The sequence below is a fragment of the Mytilus californianus genome, unplaced genomic scaffold (genome assembly GCF_021869535.1).
Source record: "Mytilus californianus isolate M0D057914Y unplaced genomic scaffold, xbMytCali1.0.p SCAF_6, whole genome shotgun sequence".
NCBI lineage: Eukaryota > Metazoa > Mollusca > Bivalvia > Mytilida > Mytilidae > Mytilus > Mytilus californianus.
Window position 1 is genome coordinate 87,364,998 of NW_026262712.1, and position 27,023 is coordinate 87,392,020.

Genomic DNA, 27,023 nt, shown 5'->3' on the forward strand with positions numbered 1-27,023 from the left:
GAGAAAAATGACTTCAACAAACTAAAGAACACAAGTTAAAGAAAACCATTTGATAAGCTTGTTACCTGTAACAACAAAATATGACACCTGCTGGGATGATTTTTTAGCTTAGGTTGTAAACTTGTCATAAATATGGCAGGTAAAATTGTAGATTTTTGTTTCCTTTTACATTTTAGAGACAAAATTAATCAGAAATACTTTCGTCATTTATAAAATCAGTTGGTAAATGGCAAAAATTATGATTGTTGTGAAATCACTGCTTATTTTCATATATTTTACTACGCTTATTATCATATATTATACAATATATAAATAACACATAGCTGAGAGGGTGATAGAGCAGATTGTTACCCCGAAAAAACATTGTCAACTGAGGCGAAGCCAAGGTTGACAATGTCTTTTCGAGGGGTAATAATCTGCTCTATCACCCTCTCAGATATGTGTTATTTAATTTATTATACTGAATGTTCTGTTATTACTGTCGATTAAATTTCAAATTCAAAGTAATAAACTATGACGTCTTGTACATAACAACCATCTGTATTTAATAAAACGCACACTTGATCAAGTGTCTTCGTGAAGGGTAATAGAGTATTTGCTATAGGATAGAGTCGTATTTAATAAAGCGCACACTTGATCAAGCGTCTCCGCGAAGGGTAATAGAGTATTTGCCATAGGATAGAGTCGTATTTAATAAAGCACACACTTGATGAAGCGTCTCCAGGAAGGGTAATAAGAGTAAATTAACACCCTCATATTAGCCAATCAAAATATGGCATTTTGACGTGAAGTATAATAATACTTATTATAGAGCTCTATTTAATTTTTTTTCTTTTTTATTTTACAGGTTTATTGTCGTATTCGACCATTAGATAATCCAGATGATCCTGTATGTTTGAAGGCTATTAATACTAACACATGCATCCTTACTCCACAAGAGGTAATATTTTGCTAGGTGTATTTATTTCATTATTTGTTTTCTTTTTCTGAAATATTGTTGAATGAATATTTTAAAATAGATACATATTTATATAGATTGTACATGACAATTGGTGAAAAACATTTTCATAATTGACTAAAATAGTAATTTCACAACAATAAATGAATAAATTTCCCTGAAAAATGTGTATGTTGTTAGAAAAAAAAATCACGTTTTATTGATAAAGAATAATTGATCAAAGCATTGCTTTAAAGGTCCTAATAGTTTTTGGGAGATGTACAAGTATAAACTGCTGTTTGGTGTGAAGTGACCTGCATTATTTGTTTACTATACAAGTATAAACTGCTGTTTGGTGTGAAGTGACCTGCATTATTTGTTTACTATACAAGTATAAACTGCTGTTTGGTGTGAAGTGACCTGCATTATTTGTTTACTATACAAGTATAAACTGCTGTTTGGTGTGAAGTGACCTGCATTATTTGTTTACTATACAAGTATAAACTGCTGTTTGGTGTGAAGTGACCTGCATTATTTGTTTACTATACAAGTATTCAAACAAAACAGCAGCATGGCAGGATATTTTATGTCAAATTAAGAAAAATATTCCATGCATCACATTTGGGTAATGTTTCAATGAGTTATGCTAAGGACAGAAAAATACTTTAAAAAAAATAATTTAATGCAAAGGGTCTATAATAAATGACATGGTTATAAAGTAAGCTATTTTGGCCTGCAGGTGTTCAATAGATAAAAAGGCGAAAACTTCACAGCAGTTTTTACTAAATATCTGTAAGAAATGAATTTTCTTTAATCATAACTTTTTGCACTTTCAGAATGCAATTGCAAGAAACGGACAAGTTAAAGAGGTATGAATTTTCTTTATATAAAAACATATATTCATTCACATACAGACATTTTAGAATAACTAGAAAAAATCTGTATAGCAATGATACAAAGGAAGGTAAATTCATTATATACATGTATTTGAAGATATTTACAATTCGTTGTTTCACTGTTCATAGAAACGGGCAATAATCACGAGTAAGGCAAAAAAAAAAAATATGTCTGTTAAAGGTTACATACTTTTAAAAAATAGGGTAGGTAGGTCGGTATTTCCAATTTATTTTATTTTTTCATTTTATTTGTGACATGATTTTGAGTCATGCCGTTTTGTCTTGTCGTGGTCCGAGTTGATCATGGGCAGAGTTTACCCGTATTTTTAATGATTGGATTATTTCCCTTGGTAATTGGTTGGAAAAAAATGGCGGCAAAGTGTTTATTTCATCACACCAGTTGCGAATTTTCTGAAAACATCTGTCATATTCACGATTGTGAACATTGGGATGTATCAGGTAATTGATTTATATTATTTGCAACACTAACTTCGCTTTTGACACGAGTTCAGTTTATTTTTCACTTTACGACGGAAATAAAATGACTTAGGGTCGGCGCTCAAAAGTAGGGTCGGTCGGGTAACCGTAAACAGACCTATATTTTTTGATTGGCCTAATGAATAGTCCACTACAACTAGTGATATTTTTACACACAACAAACATAGATGCCAACCTTTAGCATTTTTCCTTAATTGTTATGAATTTTGGACCAAAATTACGGTGTTAACCATTAACATATACAGCTTTTCCTTCATTACTGTTCCCGAACAGTTCCCTGTTTAGATATCGTTTTGATCATTGAGATGCCTCATCTTTGGTTATAATTGTGTAACAAAAAGCGCTTGAGCATTTCGGACTATAACATTCTTTCAGGTTTATCAGGATTATATAAAGTAGAAATCGATCTATCCATTTCCTGTTTGATTCCAAATACTTAATGAATGCAGCAAGTCTTTGTTTTCAATTTTACGGTGTCTGATGGAACAATGAATTTCTGCAGTAAGGAAAGAAAACTCAGGATTACAAAATCTGAAACCGGATCATTATCAATGATTATGCCTTTTGCAAATATTGTGAACAGACTTACATCAGCATGATGGTCAGTGTTCCTAACTTGCTCATCAACTTTGGGTCGTAGTTGTCATAAATAAAGGAAGTCATTTGTCACTGTGTACCTAGTTGTTAGTATGATTTAGTATGATTAAATTTTATGAAAAAATTTATTACTGAGAAGATCACAAATAACGAAAATTTTAATTCTTTTTTACTGATTGCAACAAAAGGGGGTTGGCATCTATGAACAAAGGAAAATGAAAATAGCAACCCAAAATTTGTGTTTCTTTTAAATCTTGGTGATGTTGATTTAAAATTTTGATTTCCCCAGCAAGATACTAATGGACCAGCTGTCACACACAAATGATGATATAATTGATTAATGCACAACTAGTTTTAACATACTTTATTGTTTTAATAATACTTGACAAATAAATCTTACACAAGTTATACAACTAAGTCTTCTCTTTTATGCACAACTGCAAAATTTAAACTTATTCAAAGTGATTTTCTTAAAAATGATCAAAGCAAAAGGCTTGGATAAAATGATAAATTGCCAAAACCAGCTACCTGTAATGGTTTAACTACAAAATCTAAATGCCGAAAATTTATGAAATCCATTCTGGCAGATAGTGTTCTTCAGGCCTTATAGTTATACATGTGAGTATATCTTATATCATAATAATAGTAATAGTATCATTATGACAATTAACTATCGTCAGTTATAAAATTATTATTTTGTTTCAGTTACAATACCAGTTTCAGTATGTCTTTGATGAATATACCTCACAGAAGGCAGTCTATGACTATGTTGCCATGCCTTTGATGGAAGATCTCATTAAAGGGAAAAATGGTAGGGATACTGTGAAATTAAGCGTTTTAGTTTGGGTAGGGGAAAGGGGCTTAAACTGTGTGATACATTTTAACATCTATTACTCATTAACTTCCTCTTTGCCTAACACTAATAGCATTTATTCGGAGCTCAAACATTTTAAGGAAAATATTTGGGTGCATATGCATTTTTATATCGGATGTGACCTCGAGAGGTCATACCGTTGTAATGTTGCTGAAGAAATTTCTTGCGCTTTTGACTGATAGCCGACCGTATTTTCGTATAATTTGTCAAATTTGTCTATTACTGGATGTATGCATCTCATTGAGTGTGATCATATTCTGGTAGTCAGTACAATGCTCATATCTATATCATTCAGTTTTTTAAGGAAAATCTATTAATGCTTTATCATGCTCTTAGTATCTGCTGTTGTTCTGCAGTCTTCCTTTCAGACAATTATAGTGCACAGTTACAAAGTGACAGGAGATGTTTACTACAGTATAGCAATTTTATAATTAAATAGGTTAGTTTTCCTCACATATCTAGTGACCTAGTAAACACTGTAGTCACAGAGAGGCTGCAACAATACAAACTTATTTAGAGTTCTGTCATTCTTGCTTAAAAATGATTTGTAGTCTCAGAATCATAGCTAAAACTCCATTTGAAATTTTACAGGTTTGCTGTTCACCTATGGAATCACATCCTCTGGTAAAACATATACAATGACTGGTACCCCAGATGATCAAGGATTGATGCCAAGATGTCTAGATGTATTGTTTAACAGTATAAGTGGTTTACAGGCTAAGAAATATGTAAGAAAAAAAATACTGAAGATCATTTATAGTTTCCATAATGCAAATGTTTCTTAAACAGCTCTTATGTTAAATTAATACATCTGTCATGTCTATGTAAGAGCAGAGTTATTTTATTAATTATAATGTACAATTGTAGTAGATTCCAAAGCTTCAATATTTTTAGACATGGTTGACTAGTATACTAAGATCCACATGATTTGGTGAATAGTTCTCATTGGAAATTACACCATATCTCCTTATTTTTATATAATCCACTTAAACCATGATCTAGTTGAATTATTGACTAAGTGTATGTAGTTTTTTTCCCAATCTGATTAAAAATACAGATCCTGTGTTTAAGCTTTGCTTACAAGGATCTAAAAACACTCCATTCTACTTTTTTGTTTGAAAGACTTTTTGGGATCCTCTGGTTTTGTAAGATAAATGCACACCTTCACAAATTTAAAGGCTGAAATTTCATTGGCTGATCAATGTAATAATTACCAAAACAGAAAGTAAAACGAAGTGTTTTCAGATCCTTGTAAGCAAAGCTTAAACACAGGATCTGTTTTTTAATTAGATTGAATGATGCTGAGGAGAGGTAATTTTTGATTTGAGAAGCTATTTATAGAAGCAATCAATGATCAGTGCTGTTTCAGTCTCCAAAGGATATTTACCCTTAAAAGTCATTACAAGGGCTGTGTTTTGTCCCTTGTAAGATACCATACATGTATAAGTTTAAATTGCAAAAGCCCTTTTTGCAGATTGGTTGTTAAAACTGGGAACTGACTAAAACAAAACAAAAAACGTCTACTCTTTCAAAAATAATTGCACTGTACCCAAAGACAATTTCTTTTTTGCAGTCAAATTAGGTTTGACAGTTAAATATTTAAACACTCAATTATAATTAGGGTAACAAGTTGGCTGTAAAAATGGTGAGTATGACACTGATTTCAAAATTTGGAGCAAATTTAACATTTATAGCTCTGTTAACAAAATCAGGGGTCTATAGAGATCCTTATATTTGTCTGTCACTCTTGTGGTCTTCAATTGATAATTTATAAACAAAACTTTACTACACCATAAAATTTTCACACAATTTCAAAGACTATAAAATGAATTTTACCAAAATACAGTTATATCCCTATAATGATAAATAAAAGTATCACATGACTATATCATTTTAAATAATTTTCAAAACTGTAATAATTTAAACTTTAAAGGCTCTTTTAGTCCACACTTTTGATTTTTTTTTCTACAATCTCATGGACCAATACAGATTGAGTTTGGTTTCTGCTGATTTGACATTTGCAAATCAACAGCACTTATTTTGGTTGCTGCACATAGCTATGGTCAAGAACATTTGCGATCACAAGATCACCAAGTTCTAGCTGATATTGTTGTTTTGAGTAGTTTTTAGTCTGTTTTGCCTTTTTGGTGGTGTATGGTTTAGTGCTTCAGTGTAATTTTGTTCACCTTGCCAATTATTTTTAATTACCTCACTATGCATTATTCATTGTGTATATCATTTTTAAAATTCTCAGAACCAGGTCAGTATCAAACCATATAACTTATAGTAATAAGTATTACAGTACTAGCTTTGGCCATCTTTGGTTGATGTCAGTACATACACTGATCAGAAATATTTTCAACAATACACCTTGTGATATTAGAGCAAAAAATTGTGGATTAACAATTTCTCAAATTGATGGCTGACAAGGTTTACAGATAAAGTTTGAATCAGAAATCCAAAAATGATTCAAGCAAATCAGGTCCACATTGATGCATGAATAAGGAACCAGTGAGAGTCAATAAAATCCATAGGTGGTGAGGCAGAAGGTTGAATCTCTTATGGATTTTACGAACCCTCTATGGATTTGTAGGGGGTAAGTAGCGAACGGTATGTACATGTGATGCAATAACAATAATAGTAGGCAGGATGTCATAATACACTTATGAAATCTACTGACCCCCTACAGATCCATAGGAGGTCACAATGTGACAAAGTTTAGCCAATCATTACATCACTAATTTATCAAAGGTGCACTAAAATGTAATAAGGAAAAAAAAATTATAAAATTTTTTAAATAATTTATTTGACATTGTTTAGATGGTCTCTTTTCATATTTTCAACTAATGACCTTAGCTGACATTCAGGATCCATCAAAGAACACCAAATTTGTTAATATGTGAACATATATAAATAAATACTGCTTTAAGGGTACCAGAAAATAGCTGAAATTGACACCCCATGCACAATAACACTTCCAATGCTGATTTGGCTTAAATAATGAAGCTTATCTGAATATTACCATGGTCACCATTATCATGAATGACACAAAGTTTGATATTTTTCTCTACAACACTGTTATATATACAATGTATATTTATATTTATAAAAGATGTTCATATTTGAATTTTTGACTGTGATTAAGATTGAACCTTGGTGCAGAATATTTTAAGATAAATAAATTATGCTTTTTCCAGGTTTTCAAACCAGACAGGATGAATGGTTTTGAAATACAGACAGATGCTGATGCCATGATGGAGAGACAAAGAAGGGAGATACTTCCAGGGTTGACAACTCCCAAAACTCCAGGGAGGGGCAGGTATGGATATCATAGACATTGAAATACCAGATTTGTGGAGTTACAAAAAAATGTAATCCATCTGTGTATGTAGATGTTTCTTCATATAGAAGCTTTTTTATAGGCGTTTAATTTTTCCTAAAATTTTGCATCTTGAAAACTTGACTTTTTGTTACAGACCATGTTTTCTCAAATCTTACATACATTGTTTAGTAGAAATATCTTGATTTAACTGCTCAAAACTTTTAAATTAGAAAACCTCTTTTACATTTGAAGTATTTTTCTTCTTCAGGAACCATGGAGAATTTGGAGAGCATGGACGGATGAGTGATCCAACTCGTGTAGAGGATATTGATGAGGGAAATATCTATGCTGTTTTTGTGTCTTACATAGAAATCTATAACAACTATGTTTACGATCTGTTGGAGGAACTACCACATGACCCTATAACAGGATACAAGTATTTGTTCTATTCTCATGTCATATGTGTATCAACTGCATTTATTCCATATTGTTTATTATTTGATTTTAACAAGTATAAACCAGTACATAGAGTAGGAAAGTTTATTATCTTTCAAGGAACTGTAGAAATTATATTTAATTAAAATAAATACTTTACAGAGTTCTTCCAATTCGTTGGTAATTAAAAATTTGATGACTCAAAGCTTCAATTTCATGCATTGCATGAATTATTAATGTCGCATGAAAGACAGAATGAAAAACAAATTATTGTGTAGGTTTTATTGATTGATTGGTCCTAACTCACAACTTATTTTTTAGAAGCTACACTCTTTCAACATAATGTTATAATTCTTTGCAAAGTTAACATGATTGAAATAAAAACCATATGCTTAGTTCATCATTGTAAATTTAAAGTCGATTATTAAACCAGACATTTAAAATGCGTCTGTTTACATTATTGAAGAAACTTTTACACAGAAAATTTCGTTGAAGTTTATACCTTTTTGTCGTAATCAATAAAGATTTTTATTTCAGACCACCCCAATCAAAGATTTTACGTACTGATTCTAATGATAACATGTATGTAATGAACTGTGTAGAAGTAGAGATTAAAAGTCCACAAGAAGCTTTTGAAGTTCTGTATAAAGGTAATGACAAAAGAAACATTTGTCTTTGTTGATATAATTGTAACAGGGTTCTTGGACGGAATAAAGTAATTCGTCAAATTTAGAGATGTTTGTTTAAGAAGACATAAACAAATAACCCTGAAAGTACACAAATAACAAAACATAAATACATAGTCAATACGGTGTACAAAGGGATATAACTCTTAATTTATTTAAGGAAAGTACATGTATGAAATACCATAAACTGGCTCTGTTCTATCAGAACACAACCAATTCTATTAAAGTGTATATATTTGAAATGTATAAATCCAATTAAACTCAATCATATACCAAGTCAGGATTAATTGCTACATTCTGTCTAATACTATAACGCTAATCACTCATCGATTTATGAATGAAATAAATCTATAATGTTTAAATGTAATTATCAACATACAGGTAACTACTATTAACCCTTTCAACGCTATACATGGCATATGCCGCGATGACGTACGCCACCCGCCACTGCTGTTCGCGGCATATGTCGCGATGACGATGGATTTTTCATAGAGACTCGTAACCATTCGGTTTTCATTCAGGTCCACTCTAATTTTTGCTCGTATGAATCGAGTATATACAAGGTCCCGTTTGCGCTTGAAACCGCTGGAATTTTAATGGTAAAAGCATGCAGTAGAAGAAAAAAAAAAAAATATTATGACAATTTATGCAAATGGTGGAAATCGAAAAAGACGCTGTAAATATGGAAATATTTCAGCATTTCTATGGCAAAACTGACGAGGAATTGTTAAAAGGTTTCCCATTATCTCAATGTGTTAATTACATTCAATTCGTGTGGGAAATATGATTCAGTCGATCTTTACGAGTCGTAGAAAAAGGGGGGGGGGGGGGGGCGGAGGTTGACTGAAAATTTTGAGGACGGAGCCACTTATTTGCGCCACGTTTACATTATACGTTGTGTATGGTGCAAATACGCTACGGAATCGAGCAACTGGTGTCTTCTTTATTATATGGCAGATAAAACAACAAAATAAATAAAAATTAAAAGTTGTTTTTATTCAAAATTCAACACAAATACAATAATTTACACCTTTTACCTGTTAATTACCTGAAAATGCAGGTAGCTTGATGAAAATTTTACTAAAATAATTAAATAACATTACAGTTCATGCTCTCCTGAGCATTTTTCATGCACTAACTTTGTCTGTATCTCTAATAATAAAAAAGATACAGCAGTCTGAAAAGGAATATACTGTTCTAATGAATGAACACAAAAAAAAATGCAGCAGCAGCAGCCATTTTTCTATTTTTTTGTGTAGCGTTGAAAGGGTTAACAAGACACAAACAGTACATATACTGAACAAAAATTAAAATAGACAAACACAGACAAAACAGTAAGCTAAAAATACATAGGAAAATTTAAAAAGTGAATGAAAGGGAATATTTGAATTACATTAATTAAACTACTAGTAACCAAAGCTTTTTACCTCTCAATTACAATATTTGTTCACATTAGTAATCTTGTTACCGACTATCGAATGGGAGACAATTTAAATTAAATGTATTTCCTATTTTATTGTAAACTCTCTTTTTTTGTTGTTGACTGAGTCCAGCAAAGAGAATATTAGCTTTTCAGATGTTAGCTAAAAATGTGTTTTTAAATTCAATGTGGTTATCAATTAGTTCCATATGTTGAGAGGAAAATAGTATATTATACTTTATGGTGTAAAAATTCTATAAATACATGTAAAATTTTAGTAAACGTATAGAGTTTTAAAACTAGAAGATAATGTCGTTTATCTTAAATAATTATTAGTTGAATATCAAGAACTAAAATATTTGAACTTTCCCATTCAATTGATACAAGTGTGAAATATTGTCCTTTGTTGCAGGTCAGAAAAGACGTAAAGTAGCCCACACAGCATTAAATGCTGAATCAAGTAGAAGCCATAGTATATTTAATATTAGGCTAGTCCAGGCTCCTTTAGATGCCAATACAGATATGATAGCACAAGTTCAGGTATCTTTGTCATATATAAAGTCAGTGTTTCATTGGGGGTTTTTCACGTTTTAAAGTTTTGATTAAAGGTAGTTTACCATACATTTATAGCCACATGAACTTAAAATGAGTACACATGTTCACTGTGGTGTGAACTTTTTTTAAATATATGCAAAATTAGGGTTTTTATGCAGATTTCACAGTTCACAGAACATAGAAATATAACTGTGAGTTGGGCAATGTGTCATATGGTCAATTATTCTTGTTTTAATTCAAATATTAGGAGACTCATAATAAAAATTTCAAATTTAAAAGACCACTATGAGTTTATCACATTGCATTCCAAAATGATAGCCAGGCATTTAAAAATGACCAGAAAGGAGGTCTAGGAATTATTGATAAATTTGGTGGTTCATTTGACAAATATTTTGATAAAGTAACAATAGTCAATGCTTGTGATGTTATTTTTCACCATAACCTATCAACATAAAAAGTAATAAAGAACTTTTTGATAGACCTTAGATATTAAAGATTATAGCAGTTAATTATTTGCTTGCTTCTTTCTTGAAGTTTTTCCAGTTTGCGTAACGCTCTTTGTTATCATTTGCACTAAAATTTGTAAAATTATGAAAAAGAATTAAATTGACATCAAATTTCATACCTTTCCTTTGTCATTACAGGATCAAGAAAAAAACATATGTATTAGTCAGTTGTCACTTGTAGACTTAGCTGGAAGTGAAAGATCTCACAGAACTAAGAACACAGGAGACAGAATGAAGGAAGCTGGTAATAAAAGATGACTTCTAGAAATAACATTACAGTCATGCTCACATTTATCAAACAGGAATACTAGATTAAATGTTTGGTTGTTGTGGGGTAACACCCTTTTCAGGATTAAATGATTGGTTGTTGTGGGGTAACACCCCTTTCAGGATTAAATGATTGGTTGTTGTGGGGTAACACCCCTTTCAGGATTAAATGATTGATTGTTGTGGGGTAACACCCCTTTCAGCATTCTTGGCTATATCATGGCTTCCAGTTTTATTAATGGAGAAAGCTAGATACTATTGTATTCTGGCAAAAATTAAGTCTTCATTGAAGCAGCAACTAATTACAAGCATATTCATATTTCCAGTTATAAATTTGAGTGTTCTTTTTTTTTTGTAACTGCTCCAGGATACCAAAATTGTTCTTTTGATATCATTGTTAACACATACCAAGAAAAATGTTTGACATCTTTATTATCAATAGAAATGTATAAGATATGGACTGTTGTAAATAAATGATAAGAGATAACCCATAGAATACAAGATAAGTTACTCTCTTTTCCTTTATTTAATCTTTGTTTAAAACTTTCATAATTACATGACAAAATATTTTTTCAGGAAATATTAACCAGTCACTTATGGTACTAAGGAATTGTATAGAATTGTTACGAGAAAATCAGAAAACTGGCCTTGGCAAAGTAAGTGTCAAACATCAAGTTTTAAAGCTTTTGCATTGCTTTTAATGATTTGAAAGAACAGTTTATATGGTTTTGGATTGACACAATTTGAGCTCGAGTTATCTCCCTTTTGTTTGCCATGTTTGAGTTATGAAAAAGTTATTTACTCAGTTTTAATTTTTTGTAAGCCTTGCATAATTCTTCACTATGATCTAGTAAGGGTTTCTCCTCAGACTTTTACTATATGTTTCAATTTGTTTAGTCAAATAAGGAAATCAACCAGTTGCACTTCCAACATGGCAGCCGAGGGAAATAACTCAAACTCAAATTATGTCATATCAAAACCTAGCTATACAACTCAATTTTCAATAAAATATAATGCCATTTTGGTTAGTACAATAAGGAATAAAGTAGCTATGTATAGATAATTATTGCTTTTTGTTGTGTTTTTCCTTTGATCTTTTTGTGTGATAATTTTTCATATCATACTACTTGCTTGAGATAGAAAAATTATCTCTAATATATCTAAGGCCTGTTAGCTATGCAATCAGATGCCTTTTTTTGTCTGTAATCCTAACATATCTCTGTTTGTTATTATTGCATAACTGAATACTTATAGAATTATGAAATACAGAAATTTCAAATAAGATTTTTTTTTTCAGCTTGTCCCATATCGAGATTCCAAGTTGACCCACTTATTTAAGAACTATTTTGATGGTGATGGTAAAGTAAGAATGGTTGTATGTGTCAATCCTAAAGCTATCGAGTATGATGAAACCATTGTAAGTAAAACATATAATACTTTGATAGAAAATAGACTTGGACATGATCTGTCATACTGCACATTTATTAGTTTGGATTTTGGTGTATTTAGGGTAATTCAAGGTATATTGGTGGGTTATGAGGATAAGTGCCCTTCACCCTGCACACCACCTCTGCCACCTCTAGTTGGAATGATATACAAAGTTAGATAATTAGCTAGGGAATTTTATTATTTGAGTTGTTGATCCTCCCTACAAAGAATTTAAAAAATGTTTTGAGAGCCATGCTAAGCAAATATTTTTCCCATGAAAGCTTTAAAATGTGATAGCACTGCTTTTAGTTCACTGCAACAAAATTTATTGAATACCTTCAATGTCCCATGTCCATATACACCTCTTTGGTCGGCTGTATAATACATTTCTGACCTATAGTTTTACTACAATTCGTCTATTTCTGAAAGTGTTTGATGATACATCATATTTCTCACAAACATCTACACAGTACAACACAGTTCATAAATGTTTGGGTTACCATAACATAAGTTGTGTACCACTGACCTTTATATAGAATATTGCATTTAGATCCAGAGCTCAGAAAAAATTATTGGTATCCATGCATCCAAGCATCCATGTAATATGTCAAACTTTTTATGTCTAATAAGTTGTGAATGAATTAAAGCAGAGTTAACCAAGATCTGGCTTTAACAACAATTTCTAATTGGTACATTTAAAACAATGAAATCTCTGAAAAGGTTAGGTCAGACACTACCTTGCAAACAATTTGGTCAGACAGAGTAATAAATAAGATTCAACAAATGGGAAGAAAATAATTTGTTTATTTCATTACTTATTTCAGCATGTGATGAAGTTTGCTGAGATGACCCAGGAAGTCTTGGTTACCAAGTCACAACAGGTTAAGTTTGAAATATTAGAAACTCCAATGATAAAGAAACCTCCTGTTATAGGTAAGTCTTTAATTTATCACTCTTAAAAAAGGTGCTAACATACTGTGAATTTATTTTTGTGGGTACCAATTTGCAGGAATAGAGGAATTTGTAATTTTCTATGCTACTTTAATTGAGGTTTTAGCAAATTAAATTTAACTCTTTAATTTCTTGTTCACCTATACCAATGAAATTCATAAAAGTTATGATAAATGGTTTGGTGTCTTATTTATCTAATTACCATCATTGTGGGTGTGGAACAAAAGCCTCACGGAGATAAGACCCTGTCCTAGGCGGCCTTTATCCAGGGGGCTTGTATCCTGCTCCCCTTCCATTATATATATAAAATTAAGACTATATAAAATAATATAAAAAGAACATGTTTATCTACTTTGTAAAAAAATGTTGAGACTCAACCTAAGCCTTTAAAAACGTTTCTTGTCCCTAAGAAATTTTAATATGCATACAATATGCATTTATCTGGACAAATAAAAAAATATGATATGCATTCAAAATATATTATTAAAAAAAGAACTTTGAAATAGATATATATATGAATATGGAAAAAGTTATCAATTCCTATAAAAAAGAGATTAGAGATGATGAAAAACATCATTATACATTTGTAATTCAAAACTTTTTATAATAAGGAAATAAATATTTTTTTTGTATTTAAAAAGAGGTCAGGGAAGGTCTTTTCTGATTGAGACAAATAAGTTTTAGGTTACACATAGCCATGATTGAGTTAGCTAGAGATATTTTCCAACACTGAATTATTTACTGTAAATATGGATATTTTCAGGTTTGTTTTTCTTTGGTTTGTTTTATTGTTTTGTTATTTCAATGCGTAAACATTTCATGCATGCTTAAATTTGCTCTTGTGAACAATAAGTTAGAAATTCACACCAATCCTATAATGTTATTGTTTTCTGAATTATTTTCCGAGTGAGTGATATTTTTTCACACCTTTCATGTGATTGCCAAAATAACCCCCTTTCAAAATTTCCACATATACAGTATATGTTGTCAAAGTAAATTTAAGGTTTTGTATATATTTAGATTGATTGATTGAATGATTCTTCCTTGCTTTATGTCCACTGGCATATATATCATGTATATTCAGGGGGAAAACAAATTAACAATTGATAGGATAGGTAGGTTCTGTAAGGGAGACCTACTTGGATGAAGGTAGTGGAAGTTTGTTTTAAGAAATGGGGGAGGGGGATATTGAATTATATGAATATATAGTGAGATATATTAAACACAAAGGAACAATTATACTGAAAATAAGAATAAAAGTTGCATGGTCACAGCAATTTCCTGTACAACACAAGATACTTTTAATGGCCTTTTAAAAGGAGACGTATTAATGAAAATCTGATTAACAAAAATTGAAAAAAATATTCTTAATAATGGAAAACCTATATCTTTAGATTTTATAAGTTTTTTGTAACCATATATTGTAGTGCTTATGTCTTCTTTTTTTGTAGAAGATTATATACCTATGATGACTTACAGTATGGGACCAAGCTTTCCATCTATAGAGGTAAGAGGTTACTCTCAATATACAAATGACAAACATATCTTATGTATCTTCAAAAGTCTTATAGATATAAGAAGATGTGGTATGAGTGCCAATGAGACAACTCTCCATCCAAGTCAAAATTTATAAAAGTAAACCATTATAGGTCAAAGTACTGTCTTCAACACAGATCCTTGGTTCACACCGAACAGCAAGCTATAAAGGGCCCCAAAAATTACTAGTGTAAAACCATTCAAATGGGAAAACCAAAGGCCTAATCTATATAAAAAAACAGTCTAATCTATATATGTAAAGAAACATTATTGTTTTACTATTTGAATGGTTTTGAAAGTTGGTGATGTTTAAAGATTTTATACTGTAATTGTATCCCCATAGTAATTTATATATTATTTCATTTTCTTAAGAACTGTCGATTTCGTTGTACTTTTTTGGCATCTTAATATATGTGTATTGCACTGTTTTCAAAATGACTGATTGACACTTCGAGAAGATTGATGCAGATTTTGCAATAATTGTGTAGCGAGAAGTTATTTTTATGCACCTGAATCGTTAATTGTTGATATATGACATGCTTAATCAATTAGTATGAAGGTGCAAATTTTCAGTTGGAAGTCTCAAGTGAAGGTCCAGTAAAAGGCCAGAAAAGTCTCCAGAGTGAAAATAAACAAGTTAATTCCTATAAATCACCATCATTTATATTATAATATACGATATCAATACACTAGATACATCATTTATATTATAATATATACAATATCAATACACTGTATATAAACTATATATGATATATCGTGAAGAAGTATTTTCGCAATGTCTGCCATTTTTATGTTTACATCATTTGCGTAAAGGATCCTATTCTTTCAGTGTCTGAAAGGAAAGAAAAAAACTGAAGTAAAATTGTTTTTGCTTATTAAATGAGTTTTCTGGAGAGGGAGAAACCCATTAAAAACTATCCCTTTTGTATGTGAAAACATATTTAGATACTTCATTTGAACTTTGGGGATAGTTGTCTCATTTGGCAATCATACCACTTCTCCTTACTTTTATATTAGACATATTTTATACTGTAAGTGGCCTTCTTTTTACCTTATAATCAAACCTTGACTAAAGTTATCCTGATTAGGTGTGTTCTGCTGAATTTTTTCTCATCTAGTTATTATTGATTTTCTGTGTGCAACATATGTTTAAATATTGACTGGTAAACAGATATGTTCAAATTGATGATTTATCAGTATTTGTTTCAGGTATTACACTGTAGAGATGAGTATACTTTAGATCAACTGTCAGACTACTTGGATGAGAGAAACAGACTTAAAGAAAATCTAATGATAGATTTTAGTAGGAAACGTATGTAGTGGTTTATGATCAAACTGAAAAAGTACAAAATGTACTCATTATCCAGTATGTAGTGAAAAGTCATCAAAGAAAAAGATTGAAGAACTGCTGTTACAAAATAGAAACTTTATACTGGGTGAAAAAAATTAAACCCTTACATAGATATAAGAAGATGTGGTATGAGTGCTAATGAGACAACTCTCCATTCAAGTCACAATTTGTAAAAGTAAACCATTATAGGTCAAAGTACGGCCTTCAACACGGAGCCTTGGCTCACACCGAACAGCAAGCTATAAAGGGCCCCAAAAATGACTAGTGTAAAACCATTCAAACAGGAAAACCATCGATCTAATCTATATAAAAAACGAGAAACACTTATGAACCACATCAACAAACAACAACCACTGAACATCAGATTCCTGACTTAGAACAGGTGCAAACAAATGCAGCGGGTTTAAACGTTTTAATAGGCGCAAATCTTCACCCTTACCTGAAACAATAGTGTTACCTCATAACATAGAAAGACACACTATAAAATATCAATTGCAATGGCTTAACTCAATCAAAAGACATATTTTTAAAACAAAAACAAGTGAACATACACTGAACGACATGTACATTTTCAACTTAAATTTTATTTATGTTTTTCTATTTCGAAATGGTCTTTCTTTGACACTTTTTAAAATACAACCACATCACACTGAAGTGGACATATGCAGTGAAGCATGTTTCATTTCATAGTGTTATACTCATATAGATATTCATTTCTATTTCTCCTTATTTTAAGGAGTAAGAATTATAAGGCCATGCATGGCCATAGTAAATATTTAAAAGGTCTAGGTTTTATGATTTAATGTAGCTCATTACAATTTATTTTTTTACAGAGGATCAGTTCAGAGCTCAGCTTGTTAAAATTGAGAAAGAATATAATGAGATGAAAGCTAAAAGTCATGACTCGCAATCAGTACTAGAAAAACGTGAATCATATATACAAAAACTGGAGTCTAGACTTAGGTCATTAGAGAAACGTCAGGATGAGACTAACAGACAGTATAAGGAATGTGAAAGAGAAAGGAGAGAATTAGAATCAAAGGTTGGCTTTCATTCTTACAAATATTCTTTCTTGATAAAATTAAATTATATCTTCATTTGAGTAAATGTTATTTTGAAAATTGCTATAGGAGAAATACCACCATTGTTTTTTTCTTATTACTCTTTGTTAAATTGGCATTTTAAAAAAAAAATGTGCAGAATGTATCTTTGTTACAAATAAAGAAATACTTGGCATGAGTAAAGTTTTATCCAGTCCAGTACTACAGTCAAAATTTCACATATCATTTAAGATAATCACCATCACTAGAAGTTTAATAACCAATCAAATTGGCGCCCCTTTTTATCCTGTTTACAAGCTTTAGTAACCATGTCAATTCAAGTTTCCAAAATACTTTATAGAAACACCAAATGAAAAAAGAATGGTGCTTTGAATCACCCAATGTATAATATTTACCAACTTTTTGCTTTTTTGCATATATTTATGACTTAGTAATTTTTTTTCTGCAATGAAATACAGGGTTAATTTCCTACAACTGTCAAATTCAAGGGAATATTTTTTTTCAACCCTTTTTCGTATGAAACTGGATAAGACATAGCATGTTTTGGTGTTATTACACCTAAAAATAGAGAAATTATGACATGGACAGAAATCCTCAACATGATGAGCTCTACCTATTGTCCATTTACGTCATAACTGTCTGACAAATTCTTACAGGAGTTATTTCCCTTAAATGACCAATTTTACCTTATTTCTTTTTCATTTATGACTATTATCTTGAAAGCTATAATAGATAGAGAGAAAATTTTATTAACAAAAATGACCAGTAAGACAAGATCTACATATTACTTACACATGGCTTAAATAGTCAGACCACTCGCTATTAGAGTTATTGCCCTTTAATGTATAATATTTACCAACTTTTTGCTTTTTTGCCTAATATTTAAAAATAACTACAGTAGATCGATAGAAACTTTTAAAAGAAAAATGATCAGAAATAGGAGATCAAAGAAAAAGAAATTTTTGTCATGAATTCTATTCTAGTCTACAATGTTGGAGAGTGTTCATTGTTGAAGATGCACAAGCCCTAAGTGAGCGACACATGCCCTTAAGACCCTGTAGTTGTTAATAGTCATGATGCAAAATTGATTGAATGACTTTCAATTTGTTTTTTGTTTTTAGCTTCAAGATAAGAATATGAAGATCAGACAGGAAAAATCAGAGAAGGATCGACTTAGATCTGACTTCAGGAATCGCCTTGAACATAATAACCAACAGTGGGAGAAAAATCTAGTAGGTTCTCATAAGTAGATATATGTAAATTAAATTTATGATTGTCAAAAAATACAGTGAACTCATATCATCTGGAAATTCACAGGACAGTGGTAAAACTTTGAATCAACTGAATTTAAACTCAGGGGAGTCATACAAGGCCGATTACCTGTATGTATTGTCCATATTTTATATGTTGTTTGTGGTTAATATATGCATTACAATTAGCAGATAAAAATCTTTGGTTTACCATACGATACTGAATTTATTTTTTTTTCAAAAGTGATCTAAAATTTTGGCGATCAGGGTTAAAGGATGCTTGTATTATTGAAATCAACATGGTGTTTTAAAAGCGCTTTATCGACTATAGCTCATCATCCGGTGTAGGGAATATCTTCAGTTGGAGCAGACGGTCTTTATAAGGACAGGATTCAAGAAAATTCAAGAAAATACTAGCTTGATCAAAACATTTGAAAATAATGTAAACTACATGTCCATGCTTACAAGACTTTTTTGAATTTTATCAAAATTTCTTCCAAAATTCCTCATGCTTGTTTTATAAACTAAATTTTGTTTCTCATAAATTGGTGTATGTGGAATCAAAATAGCTTTTTTTCATGGATCCAAATATAAATCTTGTGTTCTTCTAATTCTTCTTTTAAGTCGATACATGCTACTGAATCTACCTGATTTATAAATATTTTTTTTTTGTCAACAGCAAAAAGAAAGGAACAAAATAGAAAACGAACTTGAAGGACAGATAAATGAGAAACAACATAAATTGAATATGTTGAAACACATAGTTAACACTGAAACAGATAGTGATACTCCGACTGCACGATTCCGTACCCCTGCACCAAAGACAAGGACATACACAACTCCTGGTAAAATCATGTCTGCCAGGTCAGAGACTGATATGACTTCTGTTGGAAAGAATCCAGTACCAACACCAAGGTCAAGGACCCAGACTGCAACAGTATCATCTGCTAGGTCCATGCATGGACTGAACAAAGTGGGCACACCTAAAAATGTAAGTCATTAAAGATGTAAACTTAGTCTAAACTCACCGACCAAAAATTATTTATTCCTTTTAGTTAATAAAGTGCTTCCATCTGACTTGTTCATTTGGCATATATAATAATTCTGACTTTATTAAATAGATAAGACTCTTTTTTTTGGGGGGGGTTACATCATCATGACCATTTTGATTTGTTGTTTGTGTTCATTTAGCCATCCATGTCAACAACAAAATCAATAGAAACTCGTAACATGCCAATGAAAGGTGAACAATTGTATGATATATTTTTCAGCATGTTATTTAGATTTGTCTAACTCTTCTGGTTGTAAGTTCAAAGTTGAAATGCTCAATAAATGTCACAACACTTTCTTTACTCAAAAATATAATAAAGTAATTAATTGACTTGTCCAATGCAACTTCAATGTAGGTAAATTTTGTACATTTTCCAATTAGAATCCAATATTTTATGGTATCACATGGCTGTCATTAGTTGAAGCATGAGTAGACCCTATATTTTACTTCTCGTTTATTAAACTATCAGTGACAATTTTGACTAAAGTAAAATATGGTTGATTGACAGATTGTTGTATACTTAATGTCCAGTGGCAACTATTTCTCTAACATAATACAAGCTATCATAAATCACTTTTTAAATATCTTTGACATAGATTAATAATCTAGAATATATTTGACATGATCTTGTGATTAAAATAATTTTGTCTTTAATTACAGACCCCACAGTATAATCCTCGCCATAGAAGGTCAAGGTCATCTAATGCTGAGATATGGCTAGATCACAGACCACCAGGATCAGTAGAACTTGGTATGTAATACAATGTAAAGTAACAGATTATAATATCAGACATAGATATGTTACCAGTAATGGTGCAAAGCTGGTATGATAGCTATAGTAAAAATGTAAAGTAACAGATTATAATATCAGACATAGATATGTTACCAGTAATGGTGCAAAGCTGGTATGATAGCTATAGTAAAAGATATGTCAAACTACAAAATCTATATTTAAAGAGAGGATATATTCTATATACCTTACTATATACAGTTTATCATATACATAATGATTTAGTGTCAAACCAGAAAATTCTATAACCATCTCTTTCATAGACAACTTAGGCTTACTTGCATTAATGACTACATTTTGTCAAAATTTTTCTAAAAAGAACAATATTGTCATTGAATATAATCACTTTGACATGAAACTTCAAAGGGACATTTTTAGGTGAAACTTTATAGAGACATGTACTGTTTATCTTGAGAAATGCATGACATGAAAATTTTTACATTATACTTTAATGGTCAAGAGAAGTAATTTGGTGTCATTTCATCAGAAGACCAGATTCAAGTTTTCATTAATGAAAAACCAAAATTCAAAGTGGCAAGTTATCGAAACAGAAACATGTGGCACTATTTATTGGACTGAAGAATTTTCATCCCATGTACTTATAGTGAAAAATTGTTGTTATATGTTGTTGAGCTGAAGTTTTGATCTAATCAAAATTGTTTCTATGATTTATTCATGTTAATTACATGCCACTGTAATACCAAGATTGGATGGCCAAGATTTTATATTTTTATGAAGAAACACAAAGTTGAAAAGTAAAACAATAAAGGGACATTTATAATGAATTTGATAGTGTAACTTGAGCATACACACTGTGTGTTATATTTAGTTTTTAGAGGACATGATTGTGAGTATTGTTTGAAATTTTGTATGCTGTGTTTGTTAATAATTATTCAGAAAATGTCAAGAGTTGTTTAAAGTTTGTTTGTTCTGTTCCAATTCACTTATCTGTGTAAGAGTTATCTCCCATTTTGTTAGGTTCCTATATATAGTTTTGTAGCAAACTTTACATTTTACATTTTATTGAAAGCTTTATTGAATTTAAAAAAAAAAATTGGTATATGTTCAGAATTTTTCTATGATATATCAGTATCTATTTTAATAATTGTATTCATTGAAACAAAATATATTAATTGCACTATTTTCCCATTGGAATTTATATGGCATGTCCCAGCACCTTAGGAAAAGCTTGCAGAAAAAAACAAATAAAAAATAATAAAAGACAGAATATAGAGATATATAATCAGAACAAATACTGTTAATTCAAAAGTTAATGGATGCAATTGTTTATGCAATTTTTTGTTTGCCTACTTTGAATATGAAGTATATTAATTTGACTTAAACATGGCTTTCATTGAAACATGCATTATTACAAAAAAAATGTGTAAACTCAGTCTCATTTTTAGCTCAACGGGGCCCAAAGGGCCCCATGTGAGCTTATGCCATCACTTGGCGTCCGTCGTCGTCCGTCTTCGGTCGTCGTAAACTATTTCAAAAATCTTCTCCTCTGAAACTACTAAGGCAAATAACTTCAAACTTGAACTAAATGTTCCTTAGGGTATCTAGTTTATAAATTGTTTCCGAAGTTTTGATCCATTGACAAACATGGCCGCCATGGCTAAAAATAGAACATAGGGGTCAAATGCAGTTTTTTGCTTATATCTCAAAAACTAAAGCTTTTAGAGCAAATCTGACATGGGGGTGAATTTGTTTAATTGGTCAAGATCTATCAGGCTTTAAATTTTCAGACGAATCGAACAACTCATTGTTGGGTTGCTGCCACTAAATTGGTAGTTTTAAGGAAATTTTGCAGTTTTTTGTTATTATCTTGAATATTATTATAGATAGATATAAACTGTAAACAGCAATAATGTTCAGCAAAGTAAGATCTACAAAAAAGATTTTATGACCAAAATTGTCAATTGACCCCTTAAGGAGTTATTGCCCTTTAAAGACAATTTTACACAATTTGTTCATCAAGTTTGCTAACATTTAAAAATCTTCGCCTCTGAAACTACTAGGCCAAATACCTTCAAACTTCATCTAAATGTTCCTTAGGATATCTAGTTTATAAATTGTATCCAAAGTTTTAATCCATCGACAAACATGGCCGCCATGGCTAAAAATAGAACATAGGGGTCAAATGCAGTTTTTTGCTTATATCTCCAAATCTAAAGCTTTTAGAGCAGGGGTAAAATTGTTCAATTGGTCAAGATCTATCAGCCCTGAAATTTTCAGACAAATCGAACAACCCATTGTTGGGTTGCTGACACTAAATTGGTTGTTTTAAGGAAATTTTGCAGTTTTTGGTTATTATCTTGAATATTATTGAAGATAAAAAGAAACTGTAAACAGCAAAAATGTTCAGCAAAGTAAGATCTACAAAAAAAATTTATATGATCAAAATTGTCAATTGACCCCTTAAGGAGTTATTGCCCTTTAAGGACAATTTTACACAAGTTGTTTTATGTTTTTTAACTTTAAAAATCTTCTCAAATGAATTTTGTATTTCATTTCCTTGTACGTCAAGAATCATAGACACTATGGCTAAAATGGAACATATCGGTAAAAAGCAAAAATAATCATTGATGAAAGATTAAAGCAAAAAAAATTACAGGTGAGCGATTCAGGCTCTTGAGAGCCTCTTGTTGTGTTACCTGAAATGAAAGTCATGAAAGTGAGATTTGAGATTATTGTTTCTGGTAGTTAACTATTGTTTAAGTTTGTAAATAGGTTACACAGGAGAGACATATTTCTGTTTTAACAGGTCTTAGTAAAAACTTGGCATTTACGTCTGAATTTACAATATTGTGTTTAAAAGTATCTCCTGAAATTTACATACATGAATAATGGAAAGATATTCACGTTAATGGACTTTAGTTTTTCAGTAGATCCTTCTTTTACAGTCCCTGTAAGAGAAGTCTTCCCTTTACAGTGCCTTATAAAGAAGGTTACTCATCTTATATCTCACATTGTGAACAAACCAATAATTCAATATCATTCTATAGGTCACATTTTCTCAGCTGAGTATATGGTATGTAAAACATGATAAAACCATAAGATCAAGTATATAAAAAAATATGTTAAGTTGATACTCACAAACTAGTCTACCCTTTTATGAATGATAAATGTTATTATGAATTTGAAATTTAATAGATAAATACCTTTCTACAGGCACAGTTTTACAACCAAGACTTAAGAAGAAGAAATCTGTTTCCAAGCTAGAGGTAAAGGATACTAAGGAGGCTACAAAATATATCCTCACTCATCAAGATATAGATTCAGCTGGAGAATTAGAAACAAAACTTATCAAGGTAAATATTAATCTTTAAATCAGCCTTAAAAAAAATTAAAGGTGCAGTTTCCAATAAGATCTTAAGTTACTGGTATATGGCTGGAGAGTAAGGTTAAAACAATGGTCACTGCTTATCCCCTCTCTAATTTTCTAAATACTGGTAAATGGTTGGCTTTTAATATTTTAAAAGTGTATATATCAAAAATAGAAACTGTTTTTGTCCAATTTGACATGTCTGGTTTTACTTCAGTATTAAAATGTACAATGTAAAGTGAGACAATTCTTTGCATTCACTACATTTAGAATTTTGGGGATTTTGAATGACATAATACTAAACTTGAGCATACATTGTTGCTTTCTATGGCTTAACAATGTCTTTAATGGTGCAAAAACAATAAATCATGGTGATACTAGTTTTTATCATCTTTCATTCCAAACTATGTAATGATGTATTTTTCACTGTTTTTTATAAATCCATTTTATTCAAATTGGTTATGATGGTTGTTGATAATATTACGAACATATATTTTTAGGGAAACATGTTACCAACAGCTGGTGGAGGAACTGCCGTGGTCTTTAATGATGTTGAGACCCTAAAGCAGATATCACCAGGTAGTAGAAAGAGACGTAGTTCTTGTCCACAGCCTGCTGACTATGATGGAGACTGGACGGATGTGGAAGATAGATGTGGAATTGCCATTGAAGGTCATTCAAGGAAGTAAGTGTTATATCAGTAAATGAAGGAAAATCATGGGTATTGAAAAAAGTGCTCTTAAAATTACTACATATAGTAATAATCTTTTATGGTGTGATGTCTGTTTTAAATGGCTATGTGATGGCAAAATTTGTATTCTGTGTTGGAGTAGAATTTGAATACTCTTGTTTGGAAAATAAGATTTTTAATCAAATTGAAAAAATATTGTTAATACAGATAAAATTCAGCTTCATAGGCGGACACGACACTACCATGACTACAACATGGCTTAATTCTTACCTTATTTGTAAAATTGTAACATCTAGGGTTTAAAATGGGAAACAAAAAGAAAAAAAATGTAATGCTCAAATTCTCCCTTTTGGCTGTAATAGGGAAAGTTTTTATATAAAGAAACATACAGGCAAAACTGAAGGTTGTTGTTCATCAAAAACACTAAGAATTGGTCTAAAACACTTCCTCTTCTTCTTCCTGCTTCCACTTTCACAAAAAACTTTATAGGAAAAAAAAGCTCACTATATGTGGAGATGCTGTATAACTTGATAAAGATGAATTTAATTGATAAGATTATTTTGTGGAAAATGCTGGTGGAATTCATGGTTAGCCCTGATATTTTCCTTTCCTCAATAAGATATCTGCATTATTGAGTATAAATTATTCTTACATATCAGTTATGTCTAATTGACATATACCTGACATCTCCTCTATTTATATTGAATTGTCATAAAATCTGAAGTTGTTGAAAGTTATGAAATACATGATTTCAAATTACTTTTTTTATTTACAGGAGAAGTAGAGGAACAGAAAAAGTATCTAGAGTTTAGAAATTTGATGTATAGACAGAATGTGATCTTAACATATCCAAATACAAAGTCTGTGAAAGAAAAAAATTATGTAGAAGACTGCCTTGATGATTCTTATAAAATCAAGTCTACAGTAATATTAGAAAATTAAAAAGGGGCATTTATTGTTTAAATATTTCATTCGAGTTCTTTATATATTTCTGCTGAACTGATAATGGTGTTGCATTAGTTGTGATGTGCAGAAAATTTTCATGATTCAAAATTGTATTTTTTAAACTTAATTCAATGAAAAATATTTACCATACTATAGATACAAACTATTTGTCTGTTGTAAGATTTTTTTCTTCAGTGTCAAATCCTTGCTTGACATATTATTTGTAAGAATTTGAAAGTTTTTTGTTAAGTAGATTTAAGAAGTATTGAAACTTGGTCAATCGAACACCGTATTTCGCATGAATTGGAGCATAATCATTTAAGATAAGCACAATGAGAAAATGATCTACATATTTGAACATTACTACAAATAGATCACATTATGCTTGATAGTCAACATCATTATTATTTTTCCAGAATCAGAAATATCAAAATATTCAGGGTTTTTCTTATGATTAAATGGGTGCTATTCTTTTGCCTTGTCTTTGTACAGTTTTTGTAAGTATAAATTTTGTAAATAGAACATTATGGTCATAGATTTTGTGATATAAGTAATATTTATAACAATTCTCCACATTTTTCTTCTGAGTTTATTTACTTTATTTTAAAGCATACGCAGATTTTTAAGTGTTTCTAAAGACAAACCCAAAGATGGAAATTAGTATAATGATGATTTTTATAAGTGAAAAAAAGCAAATAAAAATAAAATTGGTGAAATTGATATTTTTACTGCTTGATTTTAACTGAAGATATTTTTATATTCTACTAGTTTGCTTCAATCATTATTTATCTTTGCAATACTGAGTTATGTTTGCTTCTAAAGTTAATCATTCCTTGTATATATAAGAGCAAGTTTTTTTTTATTGAACAATGATTTCTGTTCTCTCAGTTTTTATATTTTATTTTTAAGTTTTTGTTTCTAAGGGCCATATTCATTATTTTGTATCTTGTACTTTTGACTCTTCCTGTGAAAATGAAACTAACAAGAATGTTTCCTAATTTTCAATACAAAATCCCAACTCATATCCTTATCTTGTCTCTTATACTATTGTCTTAATGTATATACATTTATCATCAGATCTGAGCCTCTTTCAATCACAGGTACATATATGTAAATATTTGCATTCAGTATTTTTTCACCTTTATTTTATGTATACAATATATATGTAATAAAATGTAAATATAAGATGTTTGTTTTCATTTAACCGATGAAATTCAGTAAAGATTTAGGAAATTGCAATTTTTTTTTGAATGGTCAGTCTTTACTTGATTAACAATCATATGAGCTTTTGTCATTTGACACTTGAGGGTGCCATTATTGGAGCCAGATCTGCACCACTTGAGGTCATTGCCAGTTGTTTTGGGGGTAAATATTTATGAAATGCTATCAAAATTGTCCATATGTCTGACTGTCCATCCATTCATCCTTTGAAATTCCTTCGCATATTTCTCATGATCTACAAATAAGAGCTTCCTAAAATTTATTATCAGTTTGCAAGTGAACATTCTGCACCAAGTGATATAGTTTCAGATTCATCCATCCTAAAATGCCTGTTTACCTATTACTTATATATTCTAACACATAATGGCCATGTATGAAATAATCATTACATTTTTCCAGGGAACTACAAATAAGAGCTTCCTGA

At 30.6% G+C, this 27,023-nt stretch overlaps 1 protein-coding gene across 1 annotated transcript in view; it reads left to right on the top strand.

Moving 5' to 3' along the window:
• LOC127705936 (kinesin-like protein KIF23) overlaps nt 1-26,563 on the top strand; it is a 30,376-nt gene extending 3,813 nt beyond the window's left edge. The window contains exons 3-23 of the mRNA XM_052210301.1: nt 848-940; nt 1,774-1,806; nt 3,634-3,739; nt 4,394-4,530; nt 7,000-7,121; nt 7,393-7,560; nt 8,097-8,209; nt 10,078-10,205; nt 10,865-10,970; nt 11,570-11,649; nt 12,291-12,410; nt 13,246-13,354; nt 14,824-14,879; nt 16,121-16,223; nt 17,096-17,304; nt 18,445-18,555; nt 19,253-19,564; nt 20,285-20,375; nt 23,589-23,728; nt 24,243-24,427; nt 25,209-26,563. Coding sequence (XP_052066261.1) covers nt 848-940; nt 1,774-1,806; nt 3,634-3,739; nt 4,394-4,530; nt 7,000-7,121; nt 7,393-7,560; nt 8,097-8,209; nt 10,078-10,205; nt 10,865-10,970; nt 11,570-11,649; nt 12,291-12,410; nt 13,246-13,354; nt 14,824-14,879; nt 16,121-16,223; nt 17,096-17,304; nt 18,445-18,555; nt 19,253-19,564; nt 20,285-20,375; nt 23,589-23,728; nt 24,243-24,427; nt 25,209-25,245 — 2,559 coding nt within the window. The 3' untranslated portion in view covers nt 25,246-26,563. The remainder of the gene's footprint in view (nt 1-847; nt 941-1,773; nt 1,807-3,633; nt 3,740-4,393; nt 4,531-6,999; nt 7,122-7,392; nt 7,561-8,096; nt 8,210-10,077; nt 10,206-10,864; nt 10,971-11,569; nt 11,650-12,290; nt 12,411-13,245; nt 13,355-14,823; nt 14,880-16,120; nt 16,224-17,095; nt 17,305-18,444; nt 18,556-19,252; nt 19,565-20,284; nt 20,376-23,588; nt 23,729-24,242; nt 24,428-25,208) is intronic.
• Nucleotides 26,564-27,023: the final 460 nt, after the last annotated feature.